This window comes from Erythrolamprus reginae, chromosome 8 (genome assembly GCF_031021105.1).
Source record: "Erythrolamprus reginae isolate rEryReg1 chromosome 8, rEryReg1.hap1, whole genome shotgun sequence".
Classification (NCBI taxonomy): Eukaryota; Metazoa; Chordata; class Lepidosauria; order Squamata; family Dipsadidae; genus Erythrolamprus; species Erythrolamprus reginae.
The window spans coordinates 28,012,730-28,029,984 of NC_091957.1; the positions used below are offsets into that span (position 1 = coordinate 28,012,730).

General features: G+C 45.0%; 3 protein-coding genes across 4 annotated transcripts in view; 1 reads left to right on the forward strand and 2 right to left on the reverse strand.

The window, feature by feature from the left end:
• The window catches only part of PLOD1 (procollagen-lysine,2-oxoglutarate 5-dioxygenase 1), a 47,129-nt gene extending 46,483 nt beyond the window's left edge, over positions 1–646 (reverse strand). For both annotated transcript variants that reach the window (XM_070759406.1, XM_070759405.1), the window contains exon 1: positions 612–646. The gene's annotated coding sequence lies outside the window, so the exon portion shown is untranslated. The remainder of the gene's footprint in view (positions 1–611) is intronic.
• Positions 647–3,641: 2,995 nt separating this feature from the next.
• KIAA2013 (KIAA2013 ortholog) lies at positions 3,642–10,944 on the forward strand. The gene is made up of 2 exons (XM_070759494.1): positions 3,642–4,802; positions 9,845–10,944. Exons 1-2 carry the CDS (start codon positions 3,839–3,841, stop codon positions 10,702–10,704), a joined length of 1,824 nt encoding a protein of 607 aa, XP_070615595.1. The 5' UTR covers positions 3,642–3,838; the 3' UTR covers positions 10,705–10,944.
• Positions 8,593–17,255, reverse strand: part of CLCN6 (chloride voltage-gated channel 6) — a 164,519-nt gene continuing 155,856 nt past the window's right edge. The window contains exon 23 of the mRNA XM_070759492.1: positions 8,593–8,709. Within this exon, the coding sequence (XP_070615593.1) occupies positions 8,701–8,709 (9 nt within the window). The 3' untranslated portion in view covers positions 8,593–8,700. The remainder of the gene's footprint in view (positions 8,710–17,255) is intronic.

The window sequence follows — 17,255 nt, forward strand, 5'->3', positions numbered from 1 at the left end:
GAAGGCAGAAAAAGATTTTTCTAAAAAAACAGGGGCACAAAATCAGCACAGGTTACCACAATGGCACTTGGGAGACACCACTTTATCCTTTCCTTTTTAAAAATAAAAATGTTTATTTTTTTCTCCTCGGTTTCCATATACAGGTGAACATGATGCAGCTCCCCAAATGAACAGAGACTGTGGAAACTTCACACTGGACTTCAAACATCTTACAGTGGGTGCCTCTCCATTCTTCCTCCATACTCTGAGTCCTGGGTTTCCAAATGAGATGCAAAAATTTCCATGGTCTGTGTTGATTTGGGGAGCCATGTCATTTATTTATTTCTATTTGTTTATTTGTCAAACATGTATAGGATAGTAGTAGTTTGTATAAACGTAAGTAAAAAGTATCATCTGCTGGTGTTGGTCCACTCTGCTTCATTAAGTCCAGGGTCAACGTAGCCGTCTACTGGGAGATTTTGGAGCACTTCATGCTTCCATCTGCATACCAGCTTTATGGGGATGGGAACCTAAATTTTCCAGGACTTGTCACCTGCCCCACACTGCCAAAAACACCAAAACCTGCTTCAATGACCATGGGGTTACCGTGCTTGATTGGCCAGCAAACTCACCTGATCTGACCCCCATAGAGAATCTATGGGGCATTGCCAAGAGAAAGATGAGAGACAAGACACAGAATAATGCAGAAGAGCTGAAGGCTGCTATTGAAGCATCCTGGTCTTCCATAACACCTCAGCAATGCCACAGGCTGATAGCGTCCATGCCACATCACATTGAGGCAGTAATTGCTGCAAAAGGGGCCCAAACCAAGTAGTGAGTACATATGCACGCTCATTGTTTTATGTACAATCCTTGTTCTATTGATCACATGTAATATTCTAATTTTCTGAGATGGGGGATTTGGTATTTTCATGAGCTGTACCCCATAATCATCACAATTATGACAAATCACAGCTTGAACTATCTTGCCTTACATTTAATGAGTCTCCCTCATATGTTGTTTCACTTTTTAAGTTACATTACTGAATGTTTGCACATTGTTTTAATTTTTTGAGTTTCACCTGTATACATCAATACCTTAAGAATATTTCAATAGCATACATGCTTTCCAATCAATCAAAATTCAATAACCTATTTTTTTTACACCTAGTCTTGCTGTTAATCAGTCTATTTCTTTTTTTCTCCATCTCCTCTACCTACCTTCTTACTCCTTCTCTCTCCCTTCCTTACATCCCTCTCTTCCTTCTCTTCTCCCATTCCTTTCTGCTTCCTCTTTCTCCTTCTAAACCCTTCCCAGAGTGATTTTAATTCTAATACATATTACATTTAACAGACTGATAACATTTTATTTATTATTTATTTATTTATTGGACTTTTATGTCGCCCCTCTCCCATCCTTCTTTAAATTGTCAGTGTCACGTTTTAAATTATTTTTATTTTTATTATTTTTTAACATCATATCTGTACTGTTAACTCTTTATTTTAGGTATATGTTATTCATAATGGTTTTTTGGATTATTTTATACTGCTTTTATATGTTGTATGCCACTCAGAGTCTGGAAGGAATTGGTAAGTATAAAGTATAAATACATATAAGTATAAATAAATCCTCAAAGAGGGGTGACATGTACCGGTAAATCTAATAAATCATAATAAGTATAGAGAATAATATATTATTAGTATAATAATAAATTATACTAAGTAATAATTTAGTATAATTTACTTATACTAAATAATAATTTAGTATAATTTATTTATATTTATTTAGTATAATTTATACTTATTTATAAATTATTTATTGTTTATAAATAATAAATAATATAAGTATAAATATAAATATAGTATAAAATATAAATAATACTTTAAGTTTTAGTATAAATATATAATAAATATACATACTTAGTATAATATAAATATCAATATAAATAATAAATATAAGTATATATAAAAAATAAATAAATAATCTAATGCTACCTCCTTGGTCTAATTCTGTCATCTGGGTTACCTCAATTTCTTTTCCATTTTCCTTTTCTTGTAATCATGATAGTTTAATCTCTATTTCTTTTCTATCCAGTTCGTAAAATTTCACCCATACATTAAAGTATTCCAAATCTTCCTTATCTTTCAAGTTCATTTTATCCTTTCCAAAGAGCCCCCAAACCCACCACCAACTTTCTTTTCCCCCTAGACTAGAGGATTGGATCCTAATTCCCAGACTGATTGTCCACCAGGTCGGGGCTGATGGGAACTGGAGTCCCCAAGAAAGCAAGTTGGGAAAACTTGGGAGGTTTTGGTTGGCAGGGTAGAGCCGAAATCACAGGAGGGGATTTTTTTTTCCTGCTCGGCCTTTTGAAATGGACGCTCAGAGACCTTCAGATGAGGATGATAAAGAGCCCTCTCTACGTAAGCTCAGAAACCCTGCACCTTCAAGGAAAGCCTCGCACTCTGCACAGGCTCAGAGATCTCCTGCTGCCTGTAAATATGCTCAGAGATCTCCTGCTGCCAGTAAAGAGCACTTTGTATAGGCTCAGAGACCCTATGCCTTCAAGGAAAGCCTAGGGAGAAGAGGGAGCTCTCTGCAGAGGCTCAGAGCTCTCCTGCTGCCAATAAAAAGCACTCTGCACAGGCTCAGAGACCCCGTGCCTTTCAGAGAAGCCCACTGGCACAGGCTCAGAGATCTCCTGCTGCAAATAAAAAGCATTCTGCAGAGGCTCAGAGATCTCCTGCTGCAAATAAAAAGCACTCTGCAGAGGCTCAGAGATCTCCTGATGCCAGTAAAGAGCACTCTGTAAAGGCTCACAGTCCCTGCATCTTCAAGGAAAGCCTTGTATTCTGCATATGCTCAGAGATCTCCTGCTGCCAATAAAACACTCTGCAGAGGCTCAGAGATCTCCTACTACCAGTAAAGAGCATAGAGTATGGGCTCAGAGACCCTGTGCCTTCAAGGAAAGCCTCACACTCTGCACAGGCTCAGAGATCTCCTGCTGTCAATTAATACACTCAGAGATCCACGGTTGACCTCACCAAGTTCCTAATTGGTCAGTAAGGGGCGTACATAAGTGCACCAGAGTGCCTGCCATCCCCTGTCCTATTGTCTCTTCCACATCTCCTATATCTTCTCTTCTATCCCTATATCTTTTCCTGCTATTCTCTCATAGTTATATTTCACTCCTTTATTTTCTCCACCTTCTACCTGATTATATCCTCTATAACCCTCTGTGTATTATTGTGCATTGGACAAAACAAATAAATAAATAAAATAAAATAAATCTTCTGATGTCAATTAATACACTCAGAGATCTCCTGCTGCCAGTAAAGAGCACTCTGTATAGGCTCAGAGACCTTGTGCCTTCAAGGAAAGACTAGGGAGAAGAGGGAGTGCTCTGCAGAGGCTCAGAGATCTCCTGCTGCCAATAAAAAGCACTCTGCACCGGCTCAGAGACCCCGTGCCCAAACCCTTCAGAGAAGGGCCCGCTGCACAGGCTCATAGACTGGGGGGGGGGGGGGGAAGAGGCGCGCTCTGCCTATGCTCAGAGGCCCTCCCCGCGTCTCTTCCCTCCTTCCCAGCGGGGGCGCTCTGCGGAAGCTCAGAGGCCGCCTTTCCGCCGCCAGGGGACCCCCTCGGCCTCGGGACGCTCCGAGCCCGCAAGAAGAGGAGGAGGCGGAGGAGGAGCCGCCAACGCCCCGCCCGGGACCGCCCCGGACGGGGGAGAAGCATCAGAAGCAGCTGCGGCGGAAGGCGAAGAAGAGGGCGGAAGGCCGGGCGATTAGGCCGCGCCGAAGCCGGGGACTCGCGTAGCCTCCGCCGCCGCCGACATGAGCTAGCGCGGCCGCTCCGATGTGGCTGCAGCAGCGGCTGAAGGGCCTGCCGGGGCTGCTGTCCAGCAGCTGGGCGCGGCGCTTGCTGGCTCTGCTGGCCTTCCTGCTGGCCGCTTCCTGGTACCTGGGCGGCGCCTGGCCGCGCCTACTGCTGCGGCTGAGGCCCGGGGGAGCCTCGGGGGGCGCGGCGGGCCTGTGCCTCCAGGCCGAGACTCGGGCCTGGCGGAAAGGAGAAGCCCGGCTGCTGGGGGAAGGCCCTGGCCAGGCTCCCCCGGGCCTGGTGGGCAACGGGCACCTGCTGCTGGATGCCCAGGCCAACCGCCTCTGGGTGGCCCCCATGGGCGCCCCGGGCCCTGCTTGGCCTACTGACTATGGACCCCTGGCCCAGTTGCGGAGCCTGGCCTGGGTCGAGAGTGAGGCAGGGGCCTCTGCCTTGCTGCTGAAGGAAGGGGCCTTGCGGAGGGTCCGCTGCGTCCACCCAGGGGGCCCCGGCGGGGCTTGCGTGACCATCCGGGAGGAGCTGCTGGCCCACCGCGGACGCCCCCACCTCTACTTGCAACGCCTGACGGTGGACAACCCTACCGAACGCCTGTTGGCTTTGGAAATAACTGGCCCGGCTTCATCATCCTCTTCCTCTTCCTCCTCTGGACGTTCTTTCGTCACCAGCCTGGAGAAAGCGGGCGACCGGCAGTTCTTCTTGTCTTCGGGCCGGGCGTTGCAGCCGGCCGGAGAGAAGCTGGTGTTGGTTGTGGTGGCGGCTAAGAAGCTGGTCAGCCGGGTGCAGGTGGCGCCCAAGTCGCGCTTCGAGGAGACGCTGATGTCCGTGGTGCTCAGCTCAGAGCCCATCGAGGCTGCCCAGCTGGATGAGACCTTTGGGCGGCTGCGGGACGCGGCCAAGAGAGAGATGATGGAGGTGATGCCCTTGAGGACCGAGGAGCTGGTCCAGGAACACCGCCGGGCGTGGGACGAGCTCTTCATCTCAGGTGTGGGGTGGCCACTGACTTGGACTATATGAGAATAGCATTTAGACTTACACTGCTCAAACAAAATAAAGAGAACACAATATAACTCCAAGTAAATCAAACTTCTGTGAAATTAAACTGTCCGCTTAGGAAACAACACTGATTGGCAATCAATTTCACATGCTGTTGTGCAGTCAACTTTGTACAGAACAAAGTATTCAGTGAGAATATTTCATTCATTCAGATCTTGAATGTGTTCTTTGAGTGTTCCCTTTAGTTTTTTGAGCAGTATATCTTAGCGGTTTACAGAATCAGCATATATTGCCCCCAACAATCTGAGTCCTCATTTTGAGGAAGGATAGAAGGCTGAGTCAATCTTGAGCTACTGAGATTCGATCTGTCAAACTGCTGGCAGCTGGTGATCAGCAGAAGTAGCCTGCAGGACTGCACTCTTAACCACTGCGCCACTGTGGCTCCTGAAGCCCGGGAGCAACTGACCGCAGGGCAGCCTCGGTGCTGGACACTACGAGCTTCGGACATGGATGGTGCTGTTGAATGTAGTGTTCTGAGAAATGTGTCTTGGTGCTTGGTATTAACCAGGTGCTGCAAAGATGAGAGTTTCAGAGCTAGACAGGTATTCTCCAGCATAGGTGGTCTCCAACCTTGGCAGCTTTTAAGACTGGTGGATTTCAGCTCCCAGAATTCTTCAGCCAGATCGGGAATCTGCAAGTCTTAAAAGTTGCAGAAGTTGCCACTTCAACTCACAGAATTCTTCAGCCAGCTTGGGAGTCTGCAAGTCTTAAAAATTGCCAAGGTTGGAGACCCCTTGTTCCAGTGGTCCTACAAGATTGCTTGAGGCTTTAGCGGGGCTGAAAACCTGTATGGCAAACCGTTAATTTATCACCAACGTTATCCAGGTAGTGGATGCTACCTGGGACTTTGACAGTGTAGTTGACTTAAGATTTGTTAAATTAGAACACAGCTGGAGAATAGAGCTCAAGCATGGTTCTTGCAAAGGTTTTCCTTGAAAATGTTGTGCTTCTCGCCCAAGAAGCTTCTTCAGTTCTGAAGAAGAACCAGAGAACGTATTCTAGGAAAAATGAAAAGTCCAGTTGCCTTTTGAAAAAAACACTTTTGGGACTCAAGCAGGAGACCCTAGACCAGTGGTTCTCAATCTGGGGGTCAGGACCCCTTTTGGGGGTCGAAAGACGGTTTCACAGGGGTCGCCCAAGACCATGGGAAAAGACAAATTTTCCATGGTGTTAGGAATTAAAACTTGTATTCTGGCGCCTTGGAACATATTTTTATAATCTGACCAATCAGGCATTTACAGTGGGGGTGTCCCTCTGACCTTCCTTCCAATCAGCTTCAAGCTCTGTTGGGAGAATTGGCACTAAACTTATGGTTGGGAGCCACCACAACATGAGGAACTGTATTAAGGGGTCGCGGCATTAGAAAGGTTGGGAACCACTGCTCTAGACCATTCTAGACAAGTGACTGTCCAGTCTCTTCTTTTTTTAAAAAAAATACCTAATGATGGAGCACACACAACTTCTGGTGGCAAGCTGTTCCACTGGTTAATTGTCCTCGCTGTTAGGAAGTTTCTCCTTAATTTGAGGTTGCTTCTCTCTTCGATTAGTTTTCATCCATTGTTTCTCGTTCCGCCTTCTGGTGTTTTGGAAAATAAGTTGACACTCAACCTCCTCTTTCTGGCAGCCTCTCAAATACTGGAACACTCCTATCATGTCCCCCCCTGTCTTTCTTTTCTCTAGACTGGCCATACCCAGTTCCTGCAACCGTTCTTCGTATGTTTTAGTCTCCAGGCCTTTGATCATCAGTTGCTCTCCTCTGCATTCTTTCCAAAGTCTCAGCGTCTTTTTTGTAATTTGGTGACCAAAATTAGATGCAATCTTTCCTGCATGATAGTTTCCTGATTGCTTATCTGTACCCTATGACAATCATTAAGTGTTGTTAGAAAATTATTTTCTCTATCACACAATACTAGGATGAGGGGCACTCCCTAAAACTCATAGGTAAGAAAGTGAGAACAAATAAAGGGAAATATTTCTTCACCAAGAGGGTCGTTAGTTTATGGAATTCCCTTCCAGAAGAGGTCTTGACAGCTGTCAACCTGGAGAGCTTCAAGGCAGGATTAGGCAGATTCATGGAGGCCGAGTGTATTGGTGGTTATTGAAACGGATGTCCTCTATGTTGGTTGAGGCAGGCAGGATTCCCTTGGGTACCATTTGTTGGGGGTCAGAGGAAAGGGAGGGTTTTGCCTTCTCTTTCTGCTCAAGATCCCCATGGACAATTGGCGTGACACAGAATGCTGGACTCGATGGGGTTTAGCCTCATTCAGCATGGCTCTTCTTATGTTGTACCTCATAAATTCTTGGCTTTCCTCGTTGACTTGGCTTGTCCCGGATATTGCAAAAGGAAGAGAGGGAAGTAACAGAAGTCTTGTGATTGCCATCAGAGACAATAAGAGAGTTGGAAGGGGCCTTGGCAGTTATCTAGTGCAACCCCCTGATCACGCAGGTGACCCATTCTAGGGATTCGAACCACCGAAGTTCCAATCTTTCCGATCAGCAAAGCTCAGTGTCTTAGCCACTGAGCCACCTAGCCATTGCAACTGTCATAAATATGAGCCAGTTTCCCAAGCACCTTCAGTTTGATCAGGTGACCATGGGAGATGCTACCATCGTCATAAATGTGGGAAATGGTCACATTTCACTTTTTTCCCCAGTGTCTTTGTTAACTTGGAATGGTCAGTAAACAAACTCTTGTTAAGTCGAGGACCTAACTCAGTGATAGCGAACCTATGGCACAGGTGCCACAGTTGGCACGCAGAGCCATATCTGCTGGCATGCGAGCCGTTGCCCTAGCTCAGCTCCAACGTGCATGTGTATGCTGCTCAGCTGATTTTTGGCTCACACAGAGGCTCTGGGAGGGCGTTTTTGGCTTCCAGAGAGCCTCCGGGGGAATGGGAGAGGGCATTTTTACCCTCCCCTGGCTCCAGGAAAGCCTTTGGAGCCTGGAGAAGGCAAAACATGAGGCTATTGGGCCCACCAGATGTTGGGAAACAGGTTGTTTCTGGCCTCCAGAGGGCCTCCAGGGGGGAGGGGGAAGCTGTTTTCACACTCTCCAGGCATTGAATTATGGATGTGGGCACTTGCGCATGAGCAATAGCACATGCCAACGCTCTTTTGGCACCCGAAGAAAAAAAGGTTCGCCATCACTGACCTAACTGGTCACGTGAAGGTTTTTCACTTCTTGGAGAAATAGGGAGAAAGTAGGGCAAGTCTTTGCTATAAGTAACTACATGAGTATTTAATGGTAGATTTTTATTATCTTATTTATCCAAGACTTCTTATTTCAGTGATGGCAAACCTTTTTTGGGTCCGCATGCCAAAAGGAGTATGTGTGTTTGTGTATGTGCATACCAGCATGCACACGCCAACACCCATTTCCTCCACACACACCCCATGCATACGCACCCCCCCCGTGCTGTCCCCTTCGCATGCGCGCACACACACAAACATGGCGCATGCACACAGGCCTCACTGAAGCCTGGGACGGTGAAAAAAATGTCCAAGCGGGCAAACTGGAAGTTCAGGAAAACAGTTGGGCCGTTGGGCTGTTTTTCACACTCTGGACTGGAGGCTTCAGGGAAGAACAGAATAGAATAGATTAGTACAGAACAGAAAATACAAAGAATAGAGTACAGTAGAGTAGAATAGAATAGGACAGAAAATAGAATAGAATATAGAATAAAAGATAGACTAGAATTCTTTATTGGCCAAGCATGATTGGACCCCGTGGAGCTGACCTCCCAGGTACACGGCCACACCTTTCCCGTGATGGTGACCCAGCCCATCACGCCGCTCCTGTACATCTCCTGTTTTTGGTGCAGATGCTCTCAGTGTACCTAAAGAAAAAGGGAGATTTGTCAAGAATCATGAGGTACAACATTTAATGATTGTCAAAGGATACAAATAAGCAATCAGGAAATCATAAGGATACAAGCAACAAGTTATAGTCATAAGTGGGAGGAGATGGGTGATAGGAAGGATGAGAATAATAGTAATCATAATGTAGCCTTAGTGAATAGTTTGACAGTGGTAAGGGAATTATTTGTTTAGCAGAGTGATGGTGTTCAGGGGGAAACTGTCCTTGTGTCTAGTTCTTATGGTGTGCAGTGCTCTATAGCATTGTTTTGAGGATAGGAGTTGAAACAATTTATGTCCGGGATGCGAGGGGTCAGTGAATATTTTCATGGCCTTCTTTTTGACTCATGCAGTATAGTTCCTGAAGCCCTGGAGTGCAAAAACAGCACAATGGGCAAGCGAGAAGTCTGTTTTTCCAAACTTCCACTTTGGCTGTTGGGCTGTTGTTTGCACTCCGGGGTTTCAGGGAAGCCTCCAGAGGACAAAACGGCCTTCCCTAAGGCCGAAAATCAGCTGGCCAAGGCACGCATGCGTGTTGGAGCTGATATAGGGCAACACTTTGTGTGGTCTCCGATATGGCTCCCCATACCACCTAGGGCACACATGCCATACGTTCGCATCACTGTCTTATTTATATATTTTTTTAATCTAAGTTTTTATTTTTCTGCGCCTTAAAACATACATAAATGGAAACACATCTATCATCATAATCATATCTAAGAATACATAAGTGTATCTATATTTTAGCAGCAAATATATCTAAAAACATCTTACATAATAAATTCATAATTCAACAACTAAGTTGTGTCTAAAGACAAAAGAAAGACTAGAGTAAAGAAAAAAAAGAAAAAAGACCAGAATAAAAGATTAATTCAAAATACACATTTTTTCAACTTCTAATAACCATTTTCTTAGATCTTAATTCCTTTAAATCTGTGTTCAAATGCTGCCACCATTTCTCTTTTTTGTCATCTAGGTTTTTACATACTTATTTCTAATTCCATTAAATTGCTTTCAAAATACTTATAAATTTAACCATTTTCACTGTCTTATCTTATTATTCCAGGGGAGGGCAGAGCTCGCAAAAGCACTGACCTATCCTTTTCGCCTTTTCAGGTGTGGAAATGCGCAAGATCACCGACGCCCACACCCCTTCCAGCGACACCGTCAACCTGACGCTCTACTTCGTCCTGTCCACCACCCCGGCTCCCCTCCTGGACCCCCGCCATAGCCCCGAGGAGAAGGAGAAGATGGAAGCTACTCTGAACTACGCTGACCACTGCTTCAGCGGTCACACCACCATGCACGCCGAGAACCTTTGGCCCAGCCAGCTGTCCACCGTCCTGCAGGTTTTGCAGCTCTCGAACCTGTGGAAGCTGACGCTGCAGAAACGGGGCTGCAAAGGGCTGGTGACCGCGGGGGCTCACGGCCTCATGCAGGGGATGGTGCTCAGCTTTGGCGGGCTGCAGTTCACTGAGAACCACCTGCAGTTCCAATCCGACCCGGAAGTCCTCCAGAACAGTTACGCCTTGCGGGGGATCCATTACAACAAGGACCTCATCAACCTGGCCGTGTTGCTCGACGCTGAGGGGAAGCCCTTCCTCCATGTCTCTGTCAAGTTCCAGGACAAGCCGGTGAAGCTGTACGCCTGCGAGGGCGGCTGCGCCAACGACCCCGTGGAGCTGACCTCCCAGGTACACGGCCACACCTTTCCCGTGATGGTGACCCAGCCCATCACGCCGCTCCTGTACATCTCCACCGATCTGGTCCACCTCCAGGACCTGCGCCACACCCTCCACCTCAAGGCCATCTTGGCCCACGAGGAGCACATGGCCAAGCGCTACCCGGGCCTCCCTTTCCTCTTCTGGTTCAGCGTGGCCTCCCTCATTACCCTCTTCCACCTCTTCCTCTTCAAGCTCATTTACAACGAGTACTGTGGGCCTGGGGCTAAGCCGCTCTTCCGGAGCAAGGTCTGAAGGTCAGATCGATGGCCTTTCGGGAGCTTGGCTCCTTCTCCTCCCTGACATCGGCCCTGGAAGCAGGACCACCTGCAGGAGCTCTTCGGAAGAAGGCAGCTGCCTTTGCGCAGGATGTGTGTGTGTGTGTTTGTTTGCCACACCTGCGCACCTGCCTACTTTACACGTTTGCCTTTCTGGAAGTAAGCTCTCGAAGGTGAGGTGGGAGGCCAGTTAAAAAAATAAAGGCTCTTTAATCAACTGGTTCCGAGTTCTGTAATTGTAGTCACCTCTTGGGGTGCTGCTGCAAATAGGGTGGATGGGCGGTGGGATGGCTTAGTGGGTGCCGGGTTTAGCAAGGGGATCCCTGCGTTCCCTCACTTGTAGGAGTACCCCAAAGTGAACCAGGGTGGAGAAGTGGGGGGGAATGCTTCTTGGGGGGGGAGGTTGGGAAGCTTGTCACGGACGATGTGACAGTACCCCAAAATGCAGTTTTATGCAGAGTAAAAATCAAACCTTCGTAGCTTGCGTATCTCTATCTCCTCCTTCCTTTCCCTCTTCTATGCTTTCCGTCTCTTCTTTCCTTCTCTTCTCTTCTTTCCTTCTCTTCCCTCCTCTTCTCTCCTTCTCTTCTGTCCTTCTCTTCCCTCCTCTTCTCTCCTTTCTCTTCTCTTCTTTCCTTCTCTTTCCTTCTCTCCCTCTTCTCTCTCCAGTATATTTACACAGATGTATTCAGCTGAAGAGCAGAGGTGGGGAAGAGCAAAGATTACCCAGCACAACTGGGATTGACAGAATCCCTGGCCTTTGTTCAGGTGGGGAATGGCCGCTCCTCTGACCTGAAAAACCTGATTTTTAAAAACAGGGCAGAGAAGTCAGTTTGGAGCTGCTTTGTGCTAAAACTGGAAAAGCTAAGAAAATAGAACAGCATGGAAAGGTTGCGAGAAACAGACCCCTGGTACAATATGTGCATATTTGCTGATATTTTTTTTCTGATTTCCTTTGGCTTTACCCTTCCTTTAAGTGTGTGTGTGTGTGAAACAATAGAAATCACGATCTCTAAAACTTTTTAAAATTTTTATTCTAATCTTTTGTTAGCTCGCTTGCCCACATCGCCTGTTAACATCATCAGAGTGTAAAATCACTATTGGAGGGATGCTTGCGTTTATGTAATGCTGGTAGAGCATTACATGAAAGTAAGCATTTCTCCAATGGTGCTTTTACACTCTGATGATGTTAGCAGGGGAGCTAACAAAAGCTTACTATAATAAAAAAAAAAATTAAAATTCAGGAGATTGTGATGTATATTGCTTCTATAACTATGCCTGGAACTCGCATTTTTAGGACAATTATAGTGTGTGTGATTTTTTTTGTCGTTTTGTCGTATATACATGACAAAAATGTGACACGTGTTTGTGTGTGTGTGTGTACAGTGATCCCTCATTTTTTGCGGGGGATGCGTTCCAGGACCACTCGTGAAAAATGAAAAGCCGCGAAGTAGAGACGCTATATTTACAACACAAATATAACATTTAAAAATGTAAAAATCATGGCACACACACACACACACACACACACACGATGCCGCCTGCCCCTCACCCAGCGCTCCTTTTTAACCTGTGCCTTAAACCAGGAGAGAAGGGGAGGAGACGTGTGTGTGTCTGAGAAAGGCTTCGGGCGGCTGTCTTTTTCAAAGACAGCCTAGCAAAAGCAAAAAGAAGACGGAACAGTTTAGAAAATCGGGAGTCTCAACAATCAGTTGCTGTTTGAGCAGATAAATGGCTCTGCCTCCAATCTTAGGTCCTTTATCCAAGAGGGAAAAAGCCCCATAAAACAGCATCATTTGTGTGTACTGTGTGTGTGTGTTTTCCTGCACAGGAGGTGCAAACAGAACACAACCATTTGCAGTGGGCCACTGGGTGTCATAGCTGTGTTTCTACATCCCCTCCCCCCCGGCAACCCCAAAAACACCCCGTCTCCCCCACTTATTAGTTCCGTTGGCTTTTTTTCTTTGTTGAAAAATACTTGAACAAAAATGTGCATTAAGGATTTTTATGTCGATGGTGAGCGTTAAGGAGACATTTAATCAGCGCCGGCTCCTTGGGGTTTGAATGTTCCTTGCTTAACTTTGGTTTAAAAGGGGGGGGGATTTCTTTCCCCCACACCCCTAAGTGTTGTCTCATTTCTTAATTTATTGTTGGATATCAGGCATCTATTTTGGGGGGGATTAAGCGATTCGGGCCGAATGTACCCATGCTTTAATTTTTATTTTTCATCTAACACTGATAACAGGAGCGCTCAAATCTTTCTCTGAAGACAGCGTACAAAATACAATGACCTTAATGACTTTTATTTTGGGTGGGAGGGGGTGGGAGAAAGGCTGTTGATTTAATCCAGAGGGACTTCAAACTTGGCAACTTTCAAGAGTTGCGGACTTTCAATTTTGGAAGTTGAAATCTGCAAGTCTTAAAAGTTGCCAAGTTTTGGGGGGACCCCCGATTTAGCCTTTCCCCAAGTTTGTGGAAATTACTTGTTTTTGTTTTTTTAATAAAAATTCTAGAGAGACTTAACAGATTTTTTTTTCTGATGATTTGAAAACAATTGTGATTACTTTAAGATACCAAAGGTTGTGGGTTTTGTTTTGTAAGAAATTAAAAGTCTTTCGAATCTGTACTCAATGTCTCTCGCTGGCTTTATTCTTGCTTTAAAAGTCCTGGTTTTGCTCTGGAACCGATTATTCTTGTAAACAAGAAACGGCCTTAAATTGCATTCGTGGGGCCCAGAGAAGCCCATTTGATGTCCCCAATGCCCTTCACCCTTTTATCCAGTTCTTCGTAACACTGCGATGTGGTCGGCACAAAAAAAAGAATGCACGGCGCCAAATAGCATCCAGTGAAAAAGGAAAAATTTTAAAAGGGGGAGTGAAATTTACACAGCAAAAGGTAAAATTCACATTCGTAAAAACAGGATCTTGGGGAACTTTGGGTGCTATTAAAAGATTAATATTTTTCAGAACGAGATGCTCTCGTTCAGGGAAGCTTCCTGAAGCCCCGGCGTGTAAAAAACAGCACAATGGGAAAACTGGAAATTCAGAAAAATGCACTTCCGGTGTTCCCATTGTGCTGTTTCTTACACGCCGGGGCTTCAGGAAGCTTCCCTGAACCCTCCAGAGTGCAAAAAACAGCAAAACAGCAAACCGGAAGTGCATTTTTCTGAACTTCTGGTTTTTCTGTTGGGGGATTTTTTTGCCTCTGAGGCTTCAGGGAAGTTTCCCTGAAGCATCCGGAGGGCGAAACGGCCTTTCCCCAGGCTGAAAATCAGCTGGCCACTGGACCTGAAACATTCTTGCATGCCCTCCGATATGGCTCCATGTGTCACCTGTGGTATGTGTGCCATAGGTTCCCCATCATGGTTCTTCTAGGTCAGGGGTGGGCAAAGTTGGCTCTTCTATGACTTGTGGACTTCATCTCCCAGAAATCTTGAGCCAATCATGCTAGCTCAGGAATTCTGGGAGTTGAAGTCCACATGCCGTAGAAGAGCCAACTTTGCCTATCCGTGTGGTAGGTCATCATGCCCAAGTGGGAGATCTTAATACCATTTTACAGAGACGTTGTAACATTTGTGTAAAAAATGGTGGTAAGCATAGTTCCCTCTAAGCTGAGCAGTGAGCAATCGCTCACTTAAAAATCATCATCAACTCAGAGTTTTTCAAACCTGCCCAGAAGCCGAGAGGGAAAAAGTGAGAGGGAAAGAGTGCCGCCCAGTCCTGAAGGGACTGCCGCTCAGACACTATACTTTTCCGCCCACACCAGAAAAAAATTAGAGGGGACATTGGTGGTATGTCACTTTTTCAGCCCCATTGTAACTTTGAATTATAGGGATATCGAGATTTGAACCCTGGGCCTTATCTAACAAAATGAAATTCAATGTAGAGAAAAGTAAAGTCTTAGGCAAGAAAAACCAAAAGTATACATACAGGCTGGGTTGTGACTGTGACTGTGAGAGGGATCTTGGTGTCTTAGTGGACAACCAGCTAAATATGAGCCAGCAATGTGCAGCAACAGCCAAAAAAGCCAATGCAATCCTAAATTGCATTAACAGAGGGATAGAGTCAAGACCAAGTGAGGTTTTAATACCACGCTATAAAGCCTTAGTAAGACCTCACCTAGAATACTGCATCCACTTTTGATCACCACACTATTAAAGAAGGATGTGGAGACTAGAAAAAGTGTAGAGAAGAGCAACAAAGATGATTAGGAGACTGGTGGCTAAAACATATGAAGAATGGTTGCAGGAACTGGGCCAGTGATGGGCTCCTACAGGTACGGTCAGGTACGGTAGAAAAACTTTGGTCAGATATGCAGAACCGGTAAAAAAACCTTTGAATTGTTTTCTTTTTTTCCCCTTCTGGGCTCTGGGTATGTTTTTCCTATCGCAGTAAATGAAGTTGAATGTGTATAATTTTAGAAGAGCTGTACACTTTATATAGTAGATAATGTATATTTTTGTCTGCCTGTGGGTAATATGGCATATATACATAGAATTAAATAGTATATTTTGGATGTTCAGTAATAGTAAATAGATAGGGAAATGGTATCTCTTTGAGGCCAGGAGAGGCCAGGCACCCTAACCCTAACCCTTGAAAGGAGTGATGTCAAATTGGCCACCTTTAAGTCAGTCACATGACCTTCAAGCCAGCCCTTGGCCACCTGATCATCAAGCCACTCGCATCTGATCACATGGCCAGCAAGCCACACCCAAAAATAAGCCACACCCACAGTGCGGTAGTAAAAATTTTTTGCAGCTCTTCATTGCTTGGAACATATTTTTATAATCCGGCCAATCAGGCATGTACAGTGAGGGTGTCCCACTGACCTTCCTGCTAATCGGCTTCAAGCTCCGTTGGGAGAATCAGCACTAGACTTATGGTTGAGGGTCACCACAACACTAGGAACTGTATTAAGGGTCACAGCATTAGAAAGGTTGAGAACCAATGATGTAAGGTCTCCTGCTTAGACTAGATGACCTACAAGGTCTCTTCCAATTCTGTTAATCTGTATCCGTATCTATATTTCCTTCCCGCTTCAAATGCCCTGTAGCGGGAGAGCATGCATGTTTCATCACTACGTAACTCAAAAGGAGCTTAGAACCCCCAGAATAGGCAGAGAACAGTTTGGCAGACGTGCTGTTGGTTACTGTGGGCTGCTCCTTTCGCAGCAGAAGCCCAGCTCAAAGGGGACCATCCTTGCCCTCAAATCTGGGCCACTGGAGATCCCTAGAGTCTAGACCATGTCGGGGACGGAAAGCCTACATTACCTTACTCCCTCGTCTTCCTGCAAGGCAAAACCAGACGCAAGCAAAGAGGAAGGCAAGAACAGGAGTCCAATTTCGCTTCGCTCCCGGAATGGGTTCTTTTCCTGCAGGTGAGTGGTGGTTGTTGTTTTTTTAAATGGAGAAGTTGGCAAACAAGCTGTTTTTACATTTTCAATTGAAGAAAGCACCTCAGATCCTTTAGTGGAAAACGGCTTGCGGAATCCTAAAACCAAGTTTATTTTTCTTATAAGATTTCATCCATGGAAGGAACGTTTGAGTAGCCTCCAATGAACCGTTTTTAAAATCTCCCTTCCTTCCTTCCTTCCTTCCTTCCTTCCTTCCTTCCTTCTCTTTCTTTCTTTCCTTCTTTCTTTCTTTCCTTTTTTTTTATTTAAAACAAAACAGACATATAAAACAAACACAAAATATACACATTTGGGATATTTACATCCCATTTTCTATCAGAAGCTATAATTGAGATATATACATTTTTACATTATTTTGTTAATGTTTATGTTTCATAATTTTAATTACAATTCAAAAAGAAAAAATAAAGAGAAAAAAACCCTTATTCATCCTTTTTGGATTTCTGTTTTACTTCACTTCCTTTTATACATTTCTCTATTTTAGCCAATTATAAAATTTATCCCACACCCTATGATAGTCTGAATCCTCTTTCCCTTCTAGTTTTTTGGTCAATCTCTCCATTTCGGCATATTCCATGATTTTTTAAAATTACAATTTCTTCTTTTGGTGCATCTTCACTTTTCCATCCTTGCCACTGTTAGAATGTGAGTAATCAAATATTTAGTTTCTATTATTTATTTATTTATTTATTTATTTATTTATTTATTTATTCATTCATTCATTCATTCATTTATTTATTCCGATTTTTGTGCCACCCTTTTCCTTAGACTCAGGGTGGCTTACAACATATTAGCAATAGCAGTTTTTAACAGAGCCAACATATTGCCCCCACAATCCGGGTCCTCATTTTTCCCACCTCAGAAGGATGGAAGGCTGAGTCAACCTTGAGCCGGTGATGAGATTTGAACCACTGATGTACAGATCTACAGTCAGCCTCAGTGGCCTGCAGTACAGCACTCTACCTGCTGTGCCACCCTCGCTCTTTATTTATACATTTAATTTTTATACATCTTTTTTTCTTTCTTTCTTTCCTTCTTCCTTCCTTTCTTTCTTTCTTTCTCATGATTTGGGGACTGGTTTGGAAATTTTACTCTAGTTGCGGATCAAGAGAGCAT

What these genes read in the sequence shown, in the direction of transcription:
- KIAA2013 (XM_070759494.1), top strand. Translation starts at nt 3,839, where the DNA reads ATGTGGCTGCAGCAGCGGCTGAAGGGCCTGCCGGGGCTGCTGTCCAGC. An exon ending in GGACGAGCTCTTCATCTCAG is followed by an intron (nt 4,803 to 9,844) that starts GTGTGGGGTGGC and finishes TCGCCTTTTCAG; the next exon opens with GTGTGGAAATGCGCAAGATC.